Here is a 19,934-nt window from a genome sequence, read left to right as displayed (position 1 = left end):
TCGGTTTAATTTAGCATGTAGTTCTCTCTCAATAGAGTATCGAGTGAAGGAAGTAATTTGGAAGGGTCTTCAGAAATGGTAGTACCAAGAGCCATATTGGGTATCCATCCCTGCCATTTATCTCAACCAGAGCTGCCTATGTAATTTGGCTATACATTCCCACCAAAACACCCACTCAGACATTGCAATCCTTCCCACAAACATACAGCCATAGACTGGACCGTTGTTACTCTTTGATTGATAAAAACAAGGCTTTTATAACAGCAACAACCATTTACTATAGCTTTTGATTTGATTCTTTGAAATAGTATTTTGCAGGGAATTAGAGGATGCATGTATAATTTAAGTGTTTATGTCTCCATGTGTGGAGTAGGATGTGTGTAATTGTTGATAAAGGATCAGACATCCATTTTCAGGTCCAGGTATGGCTCACTAAGGGACTCAACGACACAGTTTCCAGTTCAGTTGACCTTACCGTTTCATTTCCATCCATCCATTAAAGATTGTCCATCAGAGTTCACATATCTGTTCTGTCAAACCTCACCAACTCCTGTCGTTGGTCTCAATCTGTACAATCAGTTTAGTTCCTTTGTTTGCTTATAAAATACAATGCTAGGGAACCTATTGGTTCTACTGTAGCATACCATAACTCAGAGACCATACGGTGTATTCTCAAACTTCACTAAAGACAGACATGTAATTCTGTCCCAATCGAAAGAGCACACAAAGTTCAATGCCGTTTTGAGTCCAAAATACTGTTCTCTTGCAACGGGTTTCAGTAGTGCAAAGAGTCTTGGGTAATAGTAATAGACACTGTGTTGTCATCACAGAACACAAACCAGTTAATCAGTCAATCATCACACTGCGAGTTTAGTTCTTTGTTCAATCGATTTTCTCATTGAAGAATTGCCTAGTATTCTTTTCACTTCATAATGTTGAATTCAAACAATTAGATTTCACTTGTGATTTTGTGCTCAATTCATGTTTTCCTTATTAGACATTTTCATGTTTTTACATGAAAGGTTCTCTGCACGTTTTATATATTGACATGGTTTTCATTGTCTTTTTATTTGTTGGATTTAGGGCTCTGTTCAATCTGTATTGCTGAAGTGTTACAGATTGCGCGATAGCAATTTAAAGGTAATTTCCAGATTGAGCTGACATATGCAGTGTTTACTGTGAATGCAGTCTCCGCTAACATTGCCTTTATATTTCAATCACGCTGTAACGCTGAACTTCTGCAACATGGATTGAATAGAGCCCTTAGTGTACTGTAGTCACTATCATGGCTTTAAATGAATGCCAATGTTTTACAGACTATGGTATAATGTCTGATGATTGAAATAAAGCATGTTTATTCATCTAATGTGTTGTCTGGTGTCATATATTTTTTTCTTTAAGGAGTCAGTTTATTGACTCATTTAGTCAACTAATATAGTTGATTTACAGTCAAAAGTTTGGACACCTACTCATTCAAGGGTTTTTGTTTATTTTTACTATGTTCTACATTGTTGAATAATAAGACATCAAAACGATGAAATAACAGATATGTAATCATGTAGCAACTTAAAAAAGTGTTAAACAAATCCAAATATATTTTAGATTCTTCAAAGTAGCTACCCTTTGCCTTGACAGCTTTGCAAACTTTTGAAATTGTCTCAACCAGCTTCATAAGGAATGCTTTTCCAACAGTCTTGAAGGAGTTCCCACATATGCTGAGCACTTGTTGGCTGCTTATCCTTCACTCTGCGGTCCAACTCATCCCAAACCATCTCAATTGGGTTGAGGTCGGGTGATTGTGTAGGCCAAGTTATCTAATGCAGCACTCCATCACTATCCTTGGTCAAATAGCCCTTACACAGCCTGGAGGTGTGTTGGGTCATTGTCCTGTTGAAAAACAAATGATAGTCCCACTAAGCGCAAACCAGATGGGATGCCGTATCGCTGCAGAATGCTGTGGTAGCCATGCTGGTTAAGTGTGCCTTGAATTCTAAATAAATCACAGACAGTCACCAGCAAAGCTCTCCCACGCCATCACACCTCCATGCTTCATGGTGGGAACCACACATGCAGAGATCATCTGTTCACCTACTCTGCGTCTCGTAAAGACACAGAGGTTGGAACCAAAAATCTCAAATTTGTACTAGTCTAATGTCCATTGCTCATGTTTCTCGGCCTAAGCAATTCTTCTTATCATTGGTGTCCTTTAGTAGTGGTTTCTTTGCAGCAATTTGACCATGAAGGCCTGATTTAACAGCTGATGTTGAGATGTGTCTGTTACTTGCACTCTGTGAAGCATTTATTTGGACTGCAATCTGAGGTGCAGTTAATTCTAATGAAGGTATCCTCTGCAGCAGAAGTAACTCTGGGTCTTCTTTTCCTGTGGCGGTCCTCTTGATAGCCAATTTCATCATAGCGCTTGATGGATTTTGCTACTGCCCTTTATGTCTTAAAGTCATGATGGACTGTCATTTCTCTGTGCTTATTTGAGCTGTTCTTGTCATAATATGTACTTGGTCTTTTACCAAATAGGGTTATCGTCTGTATATCACCCCTAACTTGCTCAAACGCATGAAGAAGGAAAGAAATTCCACAAACTCACTTTTGAACATATTTTGATTTGTTTAACACTTTTTTGGTTACTACATGATTCCATATAATAGTTTTGATGTCTTCACTGTTATTCTACAATGTAGAAAATGGTAAAAACAAAGAAAAACCCTGGAATGAGCAGGTGTGTCCAAACCTTTGACTGGTACTGTACTGTATGTGGATAGACAGTTCCAACATTGAGATACATGCTTAGATTATAGAGACTCACTTGATTTGATATAATGTGATTTACTCATTGAAGTGTACATACATAGCACTACCGAAGTAAAATATATGTGGGTTGATTACATTACATCAACAACACGATACTATACAGAAAAAGTATTGTAACACTTAACATTAATTTATGCATGTAGAAATGGTGACTTCCTCAAGAAAAATCCTCAAGATCAATCATAGAATCAAGTGGCATCAACACTGGTTTTATAGAATACATATGGTTAAATATAGTGCTGAAGTTAACAGCTGACACAGAATATATATATATATATATAGAGACTCTTTCTTTAAATATTGGATTATTAAATGGAACAAAAAAATATAGAGTTTTGATACTTCCACGCTACATACTTTTAAATAAACTCAGCTTACTCAGTGTTTTCAGTAGTTATAATCAGAATTTTTCTATTGCACAGCGAAAAGGGATAACACTTAAAAGTCCCGACACATTTGTGACTCTCTGGTCCTCCCGTCTCCTCCCCTCCTAAGGCTCTATGGGCCTTACCTCACTGGCAAACTGGAGTGGAAAGAAAAAAACCAAGGTCAGGAATAGGACTGGGATTTAGAAATCAGCTTGTTACCTGTCATGTACAAGAATATAAATCAACAGTTGTACAGTTAAAGCCATGGTGGTGTGGGACCTACAGCCATGGCAGACTTGATGTTCTGGAGCTGGAAGAAGACCCGCCCCCCCTCCTCAGGACACACTATCTTCAGCTCTTCTCTCGTCATCCCCAGGAGCATAGAGCCACTCAGCACACCCAGACAGCGCACCGTGCTGACAGACAGAGAGAGGGAGGGAAGGAAGGAGAGAAAGTGAAGGAGACATTTTTACAAATCTGGGAAAAGAGAATACTCATCCTGTCATTTCTCATACTCACTTGTGATTGACTACAGTCGTTGTAAATGACATGTATGCCTACAGTGATCACTAAGCTATAACTATTGTGATTGGGAGTTTGAGTGCTCTTACATTTTACTGAAGCCCTTATACTCCAGCCAGGCCTTCACTTGGTCAGGCTTGGACCTCTTGGTTAGGGAGGGAGGACCACTGGTTTCCTGACAGGGAGGATAAGGTCTCTATAATGACATACTCATACAGTAAACTCCATACACATGGAGCATACACAGCAGGCTTTCCAGTATGAAGTTTTGCTGGGTGTTGGGGTATCTTGCCTGCTTTTCCTGCTCCTTGTCCTGTGACTCCAGTACATTGTTGGGTATGAAGCCCTCCTCTCCTCTGTCGCTCCTTACTCGCCACCATTTCTTTGACATGTCCAGTAGCTGTGGATGCACAGAGCACATACTGTACACACTCTTGTGTCAAAACCTATTGGGCGGGCGGGCGGGCAGACAGACTTCAGAGTACTGTTAACATGTAGTAGTGTTGAGTAGGCTCACCTGAACCACCTCTCCCTTGGAGATGCTCAGCTCTCTGTTGTTCCTTGCCGTGAAGTCATACATCACACGCATGTATCTGGGGTTTGGCTCATCTGGACTGAAAACACATACATAGATCTATAGACGCACACAGACCAGCATGTATCCATAATCATTTCATGGCTTTTAAATTGTATATAATACTTTGATAATGCATACCGTGATGGTGGAGGCTTGAATGGGGCCGACCTCTACAGGGGAAAAGTTTGGAAGAACTTATTGAAAAAAACCTTATTGGAATTACCCAGCCGGTACAGAACTATAAGATGCAGCTCACTGGGCAAATACCTTTTCAGGGGTGGAGCGCGGACTCTGACTCTGACTCTGTTTCTGACTCTGCTGCCTTCTCTCAGGTTCTCTCCCTGGGAGAGAGTGGGTCAACTCCAGGGGCTGCCAACCATCATAGAACTCCAGAGTGTAGGTAGGGATGTCCTCATCATCCTCTAGCCATTTTGTACTGTTAAGACATCAGGGATACAGGGAGCCCTTGTCAAAATGTATGGAAGTACACAGAGCACCACTGACTGACAGTAACTCCCCATTCCCAGATACCCATTGGTGAGTGGTGTGATGCATGTGTCCCACCTGGGGACGTTCCAGGCGTCTCCCAGCGACTGCCACAGCTGGTCCTCCTCAGGAGTGGCCTCCTCACTCAGCAGACGGATACACTCGGGCTTCAGTAGGGGCGCCACGATGGTGGGGGGAAGCTCCTCAGGGCTGTGGGACACCACCTGGAGAAGGGAGGGGGTAGCGGTAGGGGGTCAGGTAACTGGGTTTGAACTGTTTTAGCAGTTGATTCTACAGCAGCACTTGCCACTAAGGGTGGGAAACAAGTATTCTGAACTCATTGATAGGAAGATGTATCATGTACTGTCAATTATTTTAGGCTGGTTCAAAACACTACTTTGAAAATGGTTCATGGGTGGGTCAAGAGCTGCGTAGAAAACAAAGATGGAGTAAGCAGTAGGAGTAACTTACAAATGCCAGGGTGGAGAAGAGGCAGTGGACAAATTCCGGAGCACTGGGATGACTAATCTTTCCATTGAGCTCCCCTGTCACAGTGAACAGACCAAAGGTACTTGATTAAGCTCTCAGGTTAAATGACTAGCATGTATTACATCATGAGTGTGCAACACAACATATTATAGATATTTTGATACACACCAGAAGGTTGAACCCGCATTTGATTTTCTGGAGACAGGTTTCAAATTCCTCTGCTGGTGGCATGCCTTTAATGCCTTGGACATTTAAGAAAACAAACAAATTGCATCAAAATACAAAAACCTCAGATCAGTTTCCCCACTGCCATGTTGCACCTGAATATGGGATATCCCCAGGGGTTCAGGTGGGGGAGACAAGATACATGTTAAGGTTATTCCAAATGAAAGGCTCTGCATGGTCAATCCGGTGTCTGCAGAAATCAGTGTATTCATACCTCTTGTGCTTCACAGAGCAGAGCAGCTGAGTTTGTGTTTATACAGGACCTCCCGCCCCCAACATACCGCCCCCACCAACCGTCAACCAATAATGTCATTGCAGAGCTATACTGAGCCCTCTGCTTTGTTACAAAATGTGGGAGATCCTTACTTTGGTTTATACCTTTAAATGTATACCCACACGGTAGCTCTGGCTCCACTGGTGTAGCCTTCTTTGGAATAAGGAGAAACACACACCTTTATCCTTATTCTTCTTCTTTCTCTTTTTCTTCTTCTCGGCTTTGGCTGCTGCAGCGGCGACTTGGCCCATAAAGATCTCAATGTCATTGAAAATATGATTCACGATGTCCTGTAGAAAACAAAGAACATGTTATACAATATCCATATGCAAACCACTACATTCACCTTCAAGGGCAAATCTGCAGTTGCTACATCAATTTCTGGACTTATGATATATATCTATTGATTCTTGAAGAATATCATTTACAAATGCCTCATGAGCTTAGTTCAACTGCCGCACCCCTTCAGGACCCACAATATAAGCTTGTTACGCCAATGTTTTTAAACAAAATAAATGTAAACAAACACTGTATAGCCTCAAAACATGCTTAAAACTATTATTTTGATATCACGGATGGACAGTCCTTGCATCCATAGCTCTGTCTATGAATTTGAGAGTGGTTACTTTTCTCCCACCCCATCCATCAGCTTTTTACAGGAACAGTGGCAGGACAAATGCATTGTTATTGTTTCAACTGCTGATTGCCCCTTTAAGCTATCATCCACAGTACTGCTAACATTAATAATATAATGATAGAGGCAGAGCACTGACCACATTCCTATTAGTCTCTGTGTATGGGCGTGGAGGAGAGACAAGGGCTGGCTCAGGCTCAGGCTCCTCCTCCATAAAGAGGTGTTGAACTGGGGTTTCCTTCCTGGGAGGGAGGGGCTCTTCTCTGGGCATGGGCGGTGTAGGCGTAGGTACAGGTGTAGGATCTTCATCTATTGAACACATAGGAGTGAAACAGGTTGGTTTCCCACTTCCCATAGATTTAGAAATACAGTATTTATTGTTTTCAAGATATTTGACCAAACCTTGACTAAAGCTATTTATCTGTCATTAACACAGGAAACAAACCCTTGAGCTAATAGTCTCCGTTTTTTTTACAGTGATCTAGGCAAGCCCTTCGGACCTCACAAGTTACAGTCCTCTTGATCAATGGTTTCCTATAACTACTTTGGGTTGGAGTATGCCATTGTTTTACCATAGTCCGGAGCGCTCCATTGAGCTGAGGGATCTTCGGGAGGAGTCCATTCTCTCTGCTCAGTAGGTGGGTCAGCATTCTGAAGATTCCTAACAATTTGATGGCCAGCCATAACTTCCAGATTGCTCCTGCTAGAGATAAAAAGAGGGTTACCCAAAGAAAATGAGCACATACTAAGGTAAGCTACACCGTTTTAAACGCACTGTTGTTGTTTTGGACTGTTTTGTTGTTACCTGTTGTTGCTGTGATTGTTAACGTCATCTCTCTGGTGAGGGAGCACTCTCTCTAGGTCCCGTTTTATGAAATCGGCCTGAAATAAATCACTAACATCCATTTGCACAGCCATTTTGAAACATGAGAGAAACATAATGGTCCTAATACAGTCTGGAGACAGGTTCATGGATGCATAACATTCTCCTCACCCTGAGGTCCTCACACTGGAAAATGAAGACACTGGTGGTCCTCTTGCTGTGGTCCTTGACGGTCGCAGTCAGCAGGGAGTTGTACACACAGCTGTCCATCACAGCCTTTAGCTCCATGATGCTGCTCAGAGCCAGGGACTCCAGCTCTTCCTGAACCCCACACAGGAAGAGGGGAGAGGGGGAGAGGGAGAGAAAATAGTAGGTCAGGAATCAAAAACCCCTTGGATTTCTTCACATTTTGTTGCGTTATAAAGTGGGATTGAAATAGATTTGTTGTGATTTTTTTGTCATTGATCTACGCAAAATACTCCATAATGTCCAAGTGAACAGCAAGTTACACATACTTGTACAAATGTACAATTGTTAAATAACTCAAATATAGTAGTTGCATAAGCATTCCCCCCTTTGTTTAGGCAAGACTAAATTAGGGCTTTATTCAATACACATCGCGGAAGTTCAGCGTTACAGCGTGAGTGACATTTAAAGGCTTTAGAGTAGACTACATTTACAGTAAAAGTTGCATGTCGGCTCAATCATAAAATTACCTGTTCATATCTATTGCGGAATCTGTAATGGTTCAGCATTACAGATTAAATACAGCGCTTAGTTCAGGAGTAGAATGTTCCTTAACAAATCACATAATAAGTTACATGGAGTCACTGTGTGAAAAAAATAGGGGTTGACATGATTTTTGAATGACTACCCCTGCCTCTGTCCCCCATACATACAGCATCTGTGTCACGTTCTGACCTTTATTTACTTTCTTTTGTATTTATTTAGTATGGTCAGGGCGTGAGTTGGGTGGGCAGTCTATATTTGTTTTTCTAGGTTTTGGGTATTTCTATGTTTCGGCCTAGTATGGTTCTCAATCAGAGGCAGGTGTCATTAGTTGTCTCTGATTGAGAATCATACTTCGGTAGCCTGGGTTTCACTGTGTGTTTGTGGGTGATTGTTCCTGTCTCTGTGTTTGCACCAGATAGGACTGTTTAGGTTTTCGCACATTTATTGTTTTGCTAGTTATTTCATGTCTAGTTCCTTGATTAAAGAACATGAATAACCACCACGCTGCATTTTGGTCCGCTTCTCCTTCACCACAGGAAACCCTTACAATCTGTAAGGTCCCTCATTCAAGTATTGAATTTAAAGCACAGATTCAACTACAAAGACCAGGGTGATTTTCAAAGCCTCATAAAGAAGGTTAGTGATTGGTAGATGGGTAACAATAAATATATCAGACATTGAATATCACTTTAAGCATGGTCAAGTTAATAATTATGCTGTGGAGGATGTATTAAACCCCCCAGACACATCAAAGATACAGTCAACCTTCTGAACTGAGCTGCAGGACAAGAAGAAACCTGTTCAGGGATGTCACCATGAGGCCATTGGTGATTTTAAAACAGCTACAGAGTTCATTGGCTGTAATGGGAGGAAATTATGACCTAAATGGCAGAGTGGAAAGATTCAAGAATAATGCAAATATACAGAATAAAACTGTTCCAAAATATGCCACAAGGCACTAGAGTAATACTGCAAAAAAAAATGTTTGGTGCAAATCCAACACAACAAACACATCACTGAGTAACTGCCTCAGTGATGGTAGCTACATCATGGTATGGATATGCTTGACATTGGCAAAGACTGGGGATAAAAAATAAATGGGAAAATAAATGGCATGGAGGTAAGTGTAAAGGGCTTAATATGGTTTTATTCCAGCCACTAGGGGGTACTCGGATGAAGCCCATGGGGAAATAAAGAAAACAATATTATAATCTCATAGAAAGGGAATACATTTGGAGGCACTGCTGAGATTTATTTTCATGTTAGCACCGGCCCATATTCTTTGAACGGACAACGAGTGAGAGACGTTGGGAGAGTAGCTAGCCAGCTAACGTTAGCGGGCTGACCACCAAACGGATTGGAGCTATCTTGCCATTGCCTGCATTGTTGTTGTTGCCACGTGAGTAGGACAATATGAGTTGAGAGGGAAACGTTGTTGGATCAAATCGAACAGAGTTTATGGACTTTAAGTGAAGACAATTGTTGTTGTCGAATAAGAGGTGTAGATGACTCTGAAGTAAAAGGAAAGAGCCATTGCACATTACTGCGCAAACTGATTGAGGATTACTGTGAGAATGAGGATTTAATGGAATCAGAGGATGAGGGAATGTCTTGGTAGCTTCAACCGAAAGAATAAATCAAAAGAATATCGGACTCGGAGGATGCTGCGAAAGGTCTGCCGACAAGTTCCAGCCAATCAGTGCCAATGACGCAAATGGACAGTGAACCCAGCGGAGAGAAAGGAGCTGCGGCAGGACGAAAAGAGGTGGGAGGGCCTCCTCAACTCAGCTTCAACAGCCTAGAACATCAGATTGAAAATGGACTGAGAAAAGGATACAGTGAATTTGAAATGATAGAAGCAGTAATCAAAGCTGTGAGCCCAGGTCTTAAGATGAGGAGTTATCTGGAGGGAAAAACAGACATGACACTCTACACTCTAGGGCACATCTTGAGGACACATTATGCAGAGAAGGATGCAACACAAGAGCCAGGAGAGTCTGCCCTGGACTTCCTAGTCCGAGTCTTCGACAGGAGACAGAAAGTGTGATCAGCCTCAGCTCGTGCCCAGTGGAATATGGCACAGTTAGTCAAGAGCCAATGCCTGCAGGCCATTGTCATTGGATTAACAAATGGTAACATCAGGGCAGAGATGAGCATCTCCAGAATATTAACACCAGTGATGAACTGTTGCTTGAGAAAATGCAAATGGCCAAGGGCAATGAAACCGAACGCATGCAAAAGGCCAGGATTTCACGTAAGTTCACACCCATATGAGTTAATGCAGGCAGAGCCCCCACAGACCACTGTCCAAAAACAAAATAAATACAATCCCCTCCTGAGTAAAATTGATGCGAGCAATGAAGCAATCAAAGAACTGACCTGTCAGGTAGCATCATTAGCACAGTCAGTACAGGGACAGGGTGACAGTTCAACAGAAATCGCTCCAATAGAAAATCAAATACAACCAACAGAGAGAAAAAAAATGCAAAAGTTGTTATGGACTGGTCAACAGACTTGCCAGCATTGCTACAAAGACTCTATTCAATCTGCATCAGAACTCCGAGTACACAGAGGAATGCCTGCTTACATCATGCAGACGTGACATTGTCAAATTAAATGGATTCGTCCCTGTATCCCAAGAGAGGCCCCCTTCAATGATGAAATTGTGTTATTTGAACCAGACGTGAGAGTGATCTGGGGCCTGGACCTACAAAGTCAAGTCATGAAAACATCAAATTGCCCATCTTGAAAAGTTGACATTGCAGTAGTGAATACTACCAAACATGACAAACAGGGATAGGAACCTTACAGAGAGTGGTAGCGTGTCACCCAGTTCCTGTGCCCAGTGGAGAAAAGGTTACTGTAGCACAGACTCATGACAGATCCCACTGGAGCCTGGCCCTGACACCAGTCACATAGAGTGGTGGGACACACCTGTAAATGTACAGCACTTGAGCCAAGAACAACAAGAATTAGTCAAACAGATGCTCAGATAGGAATCAGCCATTTTTGCCTAAGATGCCAAGGACATAGGGTGCATTGAAAATCTCCAAATGCCGATAACCTTGACTGAAAACATACCAGTGGCAGAGGTTCAATGGTGTGCCACGCCCCTTGTATGCTGAGGTGAAAAGCCAACTCCAGGGGCTCCTGAATATAAACTTCATCAGGATGTCAACATCGTCATTACCATCACCTCTGGTCTGTGTACGGAAAAGGATGGGTGTTTAAGACCTTGTGTTGATAACAGGGGATTGAAAAAGAAGACTGTTCTAGACAGGCATTCCATACCCCGTATACAGGAAATACTTGATGGTTTAGGAAGGAACTCATGGTTTACCGTTTTAAAGGATAGGCATACCATCAAGGCCTTGTGGGAGAGGAGTCCAGAAGATACACTGCTCCTTGGGCCTTATGTCAATGGAACAGAATTCCCTTTGGCTTATCAAACAGTCCCTCTGTCTTCCAACGAAGCATGGAGGAAAGTTTAGAGGGTATAAGAGATCTGTATACCATATTTGGATGATGTGCTTATTTTTTGTTATTTTCTTCAACATTTGGAAGATTTTCCTTTACGTACTCAGGCAGCAAAATCAATGGGGTATTAAACTCAGGGCTGATAAGTGTGACCTATTCAAGAATGAGGTCCAATATTTAGGAAAAATAATTTATACTAATGGTTACAGAATGGATACTAAATCAATTGTAGCAGTGCAAGAACTGGGAAACATGTGAGAGAGCTGGGGAAACTACTGGGGTTTCTAGGGTACTACATGGGCTAAAAGTAAGAACTTCTCACAACATGCAAAATGTCTCTATGACTTACTAGCAGTGAAGTTGGAGACCCCAGCATCTGGGAAGTGAAGGACCTAGATAGCTATGCTGTCGGGACAGGCTCTGCCCCCATCAGAAAGTTATATGGGAGGATGCCCACCAGAGAGCATTAGAACACTTGGTGAGTGTGTTGACTAATCCACCTGTGCTTGCTTACCCAGATTTCAAGGACCCTTTTATCCTGCACATTGATGCCTCTGAAGAGGGATTGGGAGGTGTGTTATACCAACGACAAAGTGGCAAACTGATTCATTGGATATTGCTCCTGCACTATCACACAAGCAGAGAGAAACCATCACCTTCACTGGAATTCTTGGCCCTAAAATGGGCAACGACTAAGCAGTTCCGAGATGACCTATTTTATGTTCGCTCTGTGACAGTGTACAGGGATAATAGCCCCTTGACTTAGGTACTAACTACAGCGAGACTGAATGCCACCGGTCATCACTGGGTGGCGGAGCGGTCAGACTTCAATCGCACACTGAAGTAGCGTCCTGGAAAGGTAAACATTGACGCAGACTTTCTGTCACGCTCTCCTTTGCATGCTGAACATTACATGGAAGAATGCACCGAGAAACACTCACCTGAGATGGTAAAAGCAACACTCAGTAATGTTCAGCCACAACAGCATGACTGTTAAACTTGGATATCCGCGGTCACACTAAGGCCATCAGTGCAAGAGGAGCTGTCATGGTGGGGGGGACAGTTACAGACCGGCAGTCTCCACACCATCTCATGCAGGCTCAGTTAAAGGATGCGGCTGTATCTGGAACCTTGGAACGATAAAGGCAAAGGACTAATCCTAAACCAACAGAATGACAACAAGAGTGATGCGAAATCACAGTTACTGCAAGAGTGGAACAGGCTCCACTACAAAGGAAAACAACAAAAGGACACAAATTGTTGTACCAAGTCAATACATAACACTAATTTAACGAGTACTTTCACACTAAAATGGCCCATCTAGGAACAGAAAGAGTGTTGAACTTAGCACGAGAACGCTTTTATTGGCCATGTGTTCAACATGACATTGAACACTTTATCACAAGTGTGTAAATGTATCAAACACAAGAAACACAGTGTAATAACTAGGGCCCCAATGCAACATGTACAGTCTACAGCTCCTTTCCAGGTGACTTCAATTGACTATGAGCATGAGGAGAAAAGTAGAGAGGTCTATGAGTACATTTGAGTTATTTTAGATAACTTTACAAAATGTGCACAAGCCTACCCCACCAGAAATAAGTGAAAACTGCACCAAAAAACCTTGAGAACCTTTCCCCACAGTTTGGCTTCAGAATTTTGAAAAGAATAATGGGCAAATGTTGCACAATCCAGATGTGGACAGCTCTTAGAGACTTACCCAAGAAGACTCACAGCTGTTATCGCTGCCAAAGGTGATTCTAACATGTATTGACTCGGGGGTGAATCCTTAATTCATTTTCTTTTTTATATATAGAATATTTCTTCCACTTTGACTTTACAGAGTGTTTTAGGTAAAAAATGAAAATTAAATCAATTTTAATCCCACTTCGTAACACAATCAAATGTAATGAAATCCAAGGGTAGTAAATACCTGTGACACCTCCTGTATGATCTTTCTCTAATCTACAACACTCAATGTCTGTTAGTAAACTGTGAGTATAGCTATGCTCACCCAATGTTTTATTGTCAAGTATAAAGTGTGTGCAACAACCTTAGTCTCGATGTCTGTTAGCAGCAGGTTCCCATCCCGCACCTCCAGGACCATGTCCTGCCCCCAGACCCGGCCCATCCCATCCAGCACCTTTAGCCTCTCAACACAGTCATTCACATCACGCACCTCCCTACCATCCAGGTCACTGGTGAACAGATGCTGGAGAACAGACACACACAGGGGTTATACATGCATTTGGAATCACAGAAATAGCTGCATAGCTATTGTGATCAAACGCAGACCATTATCAAATGATTAGCATAGTACAATCATTATATTGGATTAACCAAAACAATACCTCTACTCTGTACTGGAATTTGTTCATCATCTTGGTGATAGAGTCCGCATACTCCTTCCTCTGCACTGATGGGGCACATGGGATGATTAACATCTTATGCATAGTTGCGTTTCACAAAACATTCACCTATAATAAACAATGCTTTAGGTAATCAGTTTCAACTGCTCCAGGTCAATATTATGGTTTTCTCTTTACTTACTGTATATTGACTTGGCACTTGGTCTGGACAAATTTGATATCTGTGATAACCGATCATCCACTGAAAGACCACTGCCACAAGAAAATTGAGAAAATAGCATAATAGAGATTTGATTTCAGAGACTAAATATTCAAAAGTAAATAAGAAATAAACACATAAAAATAGGTTATAACTACAGTGCAAGCTCCAGAGAACACCTACTTGGACTGGACGGACTGGACAGATCCTGCGTAACTGCTAGAGTCCAAGCCATAGGGACTGTACATCCTGGAACCCCTGGGTCACACACCTGTAACATGAGGAGACAAAAAACACACACAAACATTTCGGCACAAATATCAACCACAAGAGCATAATACAGTGATAACTACTGCTGCCAACATAACTGGTACTTCACCTACCTTATTAGCCAGTGATACAGTAACATAATAACAATCACCTACCATTGTAGTTATTATCATGAGTTATTATACAGGATGTGTTATGAATAGGGTCGCAAAGCTACCGTTTAATTGACAGGAATCTTCAGTTATTTTAGTAAATAACAGGTAATATATGGCAATCGATGGTAACTTTGGTCATTTATACTTGAATAACTTTTAAAAATCTATTCATACATAGTATTATTTTATTTATATCTGTGTCCATACTGTCCTAGAGTTTCTAGTGGATAGACCATATGGTTAAAGAGGAAATTAGGAAGCCTAATTAATGAAAAAAGCATCTAATCAACAATGGCATTATTAACTCTCCAATGATTGACTTTTTTCACAACTGCCATCAGTTTGGCGCTAAAATATTTACAACAAAGACATACTAACGTAGCAACAACAACAAAAAAGTGTGGAAAAATATATATAATGAATATTTCATGCTGAAACCCTCATATTAAACACCAATGGTATTCACTAATTTGATGGTTTATATTTTGGATATTTGACAGCTTTCTCATTCTATTATTATACCTTTATCATATTATTTGATTATTTGATATATTTTACATGTGATGAGACCACACCGAGGGCCAGAGATAATTGCAGACACCTGTAATAATCTGAAGTACCCAAAAAGGCCACTAGATGTCATCTGATAAAATAAAAACCTTGAAAGTTACCAAAGTTTGGTAACAAAGGTTTCCAGTAATATACCCTCCCTTTGCAAACCTAGCTATGAATGAGTAACATTAGTGTCCAGAGCTGAGCTGAACCATGACGACAAACCTCTTAGTCATCACACCTCAGAAACCCTGTGCTTAGTCAGTCATTATGTTATAAAAGGCTGTATAGTGGACTGTAGTCAATCACAATGCAAATAGCCCGGGTAGTGTTGGGGTTCGTTCCTTGTTCCTTGTCAATCATTGGCTCATAGAGAAATTAGCATTCAGTCAATATCTTTAATTAAATCAATCAAAAACCTTTATTAATGCAATTTCAAACAGAAGTTGAAAACAGGAACATAGCACGCATGTTTCCGAGTAAGTTCTGCAAAATACGTCATTACCTTCTACTCATGAGACCAAGCCCATGCATACACAGCAATACAAACAAGAGTTTCAGTGCTATCTAAAGGCTCAGCAGTAAATGTCCATTCTCCAAGTTGATTTATAGTGGAATGTCTGACTAGTCTCTTATCTCTTTCACTCCCCTGCAGGGTTCTTTCTCAGTCACACATCTCGCAGTTTCTTTATAAGAGGCAGAGACTAGAAAAGACTGTGGAACAATATTAAACCTTATAATGAATATATATATATTGTTAATCTGTAGTCTAGGACCCTATAAATGTAAGGAGGGAGGGGTCTTATGACCCTTCCCCTTCTATTAATACAACATAAGCATAACCAATTATTATAATACATCAAACATTCGATACAGCCCCTATCATGACCCCAAGGTGAACCGACAGTAGCCATTTGACTACCTGTTCAGGAGTCTTATGGCTTGAGGGTAAAAGCTGTTGCGGTAGCAGAGAGGACAGTCTGTGACTGGGGTGACTGGGGTCTTTGACCATTTTTAGGGCCTTCCTCTTACACCGCCTGGTATGGAGGTCCTGAATGGCAGGCAGTTTAGCCCCAGTGATGTACTGGGCCATACGCACAACCAGTGATGCAACCAGTCAGGATGCTCTCGATGTTGCAGCTGTAGAACCTTCTGAGAATCTGAGGACCCATGCCAAATATTTTCAGTCTCCTGAGGGGGAATAGGTTTTGACGTGTGATGAGAATGGGGGTGAGAATGGGGGCGTGCTCAGTCCTCCTTTTCGTGTAGTCCACAATCATCTCCTTTGTCTTGATTACGTTGAGGGATAGGTTGTTATTCTGGTACCACCCGGCCAGGTCCCTGACCTCCTCCCTATAGGCTGTCTTGTCGTTGATCAGGCCTACCACTGTTGTGTCGTCTGCAAACTTAATGATGGTGTTGGAGTCGTCGCTGGCCAATGCAGTCGTGGGTGAACAGGAAGTACAAGAGGGGACAGAGCACGCACCCCTGAGGGGCTCCATTGTTGAGGATCAGAGTGGCAGATGTGTTGTTACCTACCCTCATCACCTGGGGGCAGCCCGTCAGGAAGTCCAGGATCCAGTTGCAGAGGGAGGTGTTCAGTCCCAGGATCCTTAGCTTAGTGATGAGCTTTTAGGGCACTATGGTGTTGAATACTGAGCCATAGTCAATGAATAGCATTCTCACATAGCTGTTCCTTTTGTCCAGGTGGGAAAGGGCAGTGTACAGTGCAATAGAGATTGCATCATCTGTGGATCTGTTTGAGCGGTATGCAAATTGGAGTGGGTCTAGGGTTTCTGGGATAATGGTGTTGAAGTGAGCCATGACCAGCCTTTCAAAGCACTTCATGGCTACGGGTCTGTAGTCATTTAGGCAGGTTAACTTAGTGTTCTTGGGTACAGGGACTATGGTGGTCTGCTTAAAACATGTTGGTATTACAGACTCAATCAGGGACATGTTAAAAATGTCAGTGAAGACAACTGCCAGTTGGTCAGCACATGCCTGGAGCACACGTCCTGGTAATCCGTCTGGCCCAGCGGCCTTGTGAATGTTGACCTGTTTAAAGGTCTTACTCATGTCGGCTACAGAGAGCGTGATCACACAGTCATCCAGATCAGCTGATGCTCTCATGTATGCCTCAGTGTTGCTTGCCTCGAAGCGAGCATAGAAGTGATTTAGCTCATCTGGTAGGCTCGTGTCACTGGGCAGCTCGCAACTGTGCTTCCCTTTGTAGTCTGTAATAGTTTGCAGGCCCTTCCATATCCGACAAGTGTCGGAGCCGGTGTAGAATCTTAGTCCTGTATTGATGCTTTGCCTGTTTGATGGTTCGTCGGAGGGCATAGCAGGATTTGTTATAAGCTTCCAGGTTAGAGTCCCGCACCTTAAAGGGGGCAGCTCTACCCATTAGCTCAGTGCGAATGTTGCCTGTAATCCATGGCTTCTGGTTCGGGTATGTACGTACAGTCACTGTGGGGACAACATCCTTGATGCACTTATTGATAAAGCCAGTGACTGATGTGATGTACTTCTCAATGCCATCGGAAGAATCCCGGAACATGTTCCAGTCTGTGATAGCAAAACAGTCCTGTAGTTTAGCATCTGCTTCATCTGACCACTTTTTTATAGACCAAGTCACTGGTGATTCCTGCTTTAATTTTTGCTTGTAAGCAGGAATCAGGAGGATAGAATTATGGTCAGATTTGCCCAATTGAGGGCGAGCTTTGTAAGCGTCTCTGTGTGTGGAGTAAAGGTGATCCAGAAAATTTTTCCCTCTGGTTGCGCATTTAACATGCTGATAGAAATGAGGTAAAACTGATTTAAGTTTCCCTGCATTAAAGTCCCCGGCCACTAGGAGCGCCGCCTCTGAGTGAGCGGTTTCCTAATTGCTTATTTCCTTAGTCATAGCCTAAATCATGTTTAGTCATTTACAGTATATTAGTTGTGCCCTATTGCAATTTTTCCCAATGGACAACAACTTGAAACCAAAAACCTCATTGCTCTTTGAACTTCTGTGATACCTTCATTTATATGATTGAGATGTGCAAACACACATGAACAGTGTAAACAACAAAACTCCATTACATTTCCCATCTGCCCCACCGGTTGAAACAAGAGCAACGCAAGCAGCTGAAAATGTTGCTATTGTTTTAAGTAAAGTCAATGATTGAACAATTAATCCGTGACAAATGTCAGAGGATGGTTTATCATGGTTAAACTATGGATTGACAGCAAGCAAAACATCATATTTTTCAGTCATCAATTTCAATCTTTATTAGGGCTAGCTACATAGTTTCGAAATAATTCAACTTACAGCAGGGGAAAGGACCCTATACGCAGTAGAAATAAGTATTTGAGATACTCATACCCTAGATCAGCTAAAATAAAACAAAATGTTTCAATCAGCACCATATATTTAATACAAATGTACAGCTCTGTATCCTATTTATCGGGTTAACCAGTGTCTCCCTCCAATGAATTACACACAATAATAACAAAAGTCAGTCTTGTAATAAAGTCGGTAATAGAATTCTAAATTTAGCTCAAAGACTTTACTTTTCAGACGAATTGCTTTTATGTAACACTGGAAAACACTCATTACCCTTTTCATCATGTAAACATTAGCCGATCAACCCCTCAGCAGGAATTACATTAAAAAAAACATATGCCTACCTATGGTTTATCGATGTTCGAGGTACCTCACCTGTTGTGTCCGGCAATGTATTTTCTGTGTTATTTATGGATAAATCTATTTCTCTCTTCTCCAGATACCGTTCATATTCCAGGCCTGGGGTTTATATTGCGGAACTCTGAACAAATACTACCAAGACTTCGTCATAAAAGACAGGGGCAAAGTCCAGATTCAAAAGTGCATTGATCCATAGAACTGAAAGCATCCAATAAGGGTGTTACTGTTCAACTGAGTGTCAAATTCCTTATGGGAGAAGATGACAAAATCGTAGTCATTTATACTCAGGTCCAGGGCAAGGGTTGTGGGTGTGCCTGGTACTCAGGACGGCATCCACACAGACCAAAGGACTCTGTCAAGGAGGGATCCTGGACCCTCCCATGCAAAGTCCTGTAAATCACTCCTGTTATCAATCTGTTGTCAGTATGATAGCTACAAGTTATTCAGACCCATTCACTTTTTCCACATTTTGTTACATTACAGCCTTATTCTAAAATGTATTTAAAAAAATGTTGCCTCGTCAATCTACGCACAATACCCCATAATGACAAAACAAAAACAGGTTTGTATAACTGTTTACATATTTATTACAAATAAAAAACTGAAATACCTTATTTATATAAGTATTCAGACCCTTTGCTATGAGACTGGAAATTGAGGTCAGGAGAATCCTGTTTCCATTGATCATCCTTGAGATGTTTCTACAACTTGATTGGAGTCCACCTGCGACAAATTCAATTGATTGGACATGATTTGGAAAGGCACACATCTATCTATATAAGGTCCCACGGTTGACATGACATGTCAGAGCAAAAACCAAGCCATGAAGTCAAGGGAATTGTCCGTAGAGCTCTGAGAAAGGATTGTGTCAAGCAACAGATCTGGGGAAGGGTAACAAAATATTTCTGCAGCATTGAAGGTCCCCAAGAACACAGTGGCCTCCAACATTCTTAAATGGAAGAAGTTTGGAACCATCAAAACTCTTCCTGGAGCAGGCCGCCCATCCAAACTGAGCAATCGGGACAGAGCTCCAGAGTTCCTCTGTGGAGAAGGGAGAACCTTTCAAAAGGACAACCATCTCTGCAGCACTCTACCAATCAGGCCTTTATGGTAGAGTGGCCAGACGGAAGTCACTCCTCAGTAAAAGGCACATGACAACCCACTTGGAGTATGACAAAAGGCACCTAAAGAAATCAGACCATGAAAAACAAGATGAAACCAAGATTGAATGCCTGAATGCCAATTGTCATGTCTGGAGGAAACCTGGCACC

The 19,934-nt window shown here is 41.8% G+C and overlaps 1 protein-coding gene across 1 annotated transcript; it reads right to left on the bottom strand.

The window, feature by feature from the left end:
- Positions 1–539: 539 nt before the first annotated feature.
- Positions 540–18,898, bottom strand: LOC115143187 (epidermal growth factor receptor kinase substrate 8-like protein 3). The gene is made up of 20 exons (XM_029683330.2): positions 18,648–18,898; positions 14,185–14,272; positions 13,984–14,054; positions 13,785–13,849; positions 13,487–13,645; positions 7,396–7,545; positions 7,207–7,283; positions 6,974–7,104; positions 6,541–6,710; positions 5,946–6,057; positions 5,437–5,510; positions 5,251–5,325; positions 4,858–5,003; positions 4,561–4,729; positions 4,432–4,463; positions 4,234–4,330; positions 4,009–4,116; positions 3,806–3,891; positions 3,478–3,610; positions 540–3,349 (listed from the first exon to the last, which is right to left on the bottom strand). The coding sequence occupies exons 2-20, from the start codon at positions 14,247–14,249 to the stop codon at positions 3,317–3,319; spliced, it is 1,953 nt and encodes a 650-aa protein (XP_029539190.1). The 5' UTR covers positions 14,250–14,272; positions 18,648–18,898; the 3' UTR covers positions 540–3,316.
- Positions 18,899–19,934: the final 1,036 nt, after the last annotated feature.

This window comes from Oncorhynchus nerka, linkage group LG15 (genome assembly GCF_034236695.1).
Source record: "Oncorhynchus nerka isolate Pitt River linkage group LG15, Oner_Uvic_2.0, whole genome shotgun sequence".
Taxonomy (NCBI): Eukaryota; Metazoa; Chordata; class Actinopteri; order Salmoniformes; family Salmonidae; genus Oncorhynchus; species Oncorhynchus nerka.
This window is presented reverse-complemented; position numbering and strand designations above follow the sequence as displayed.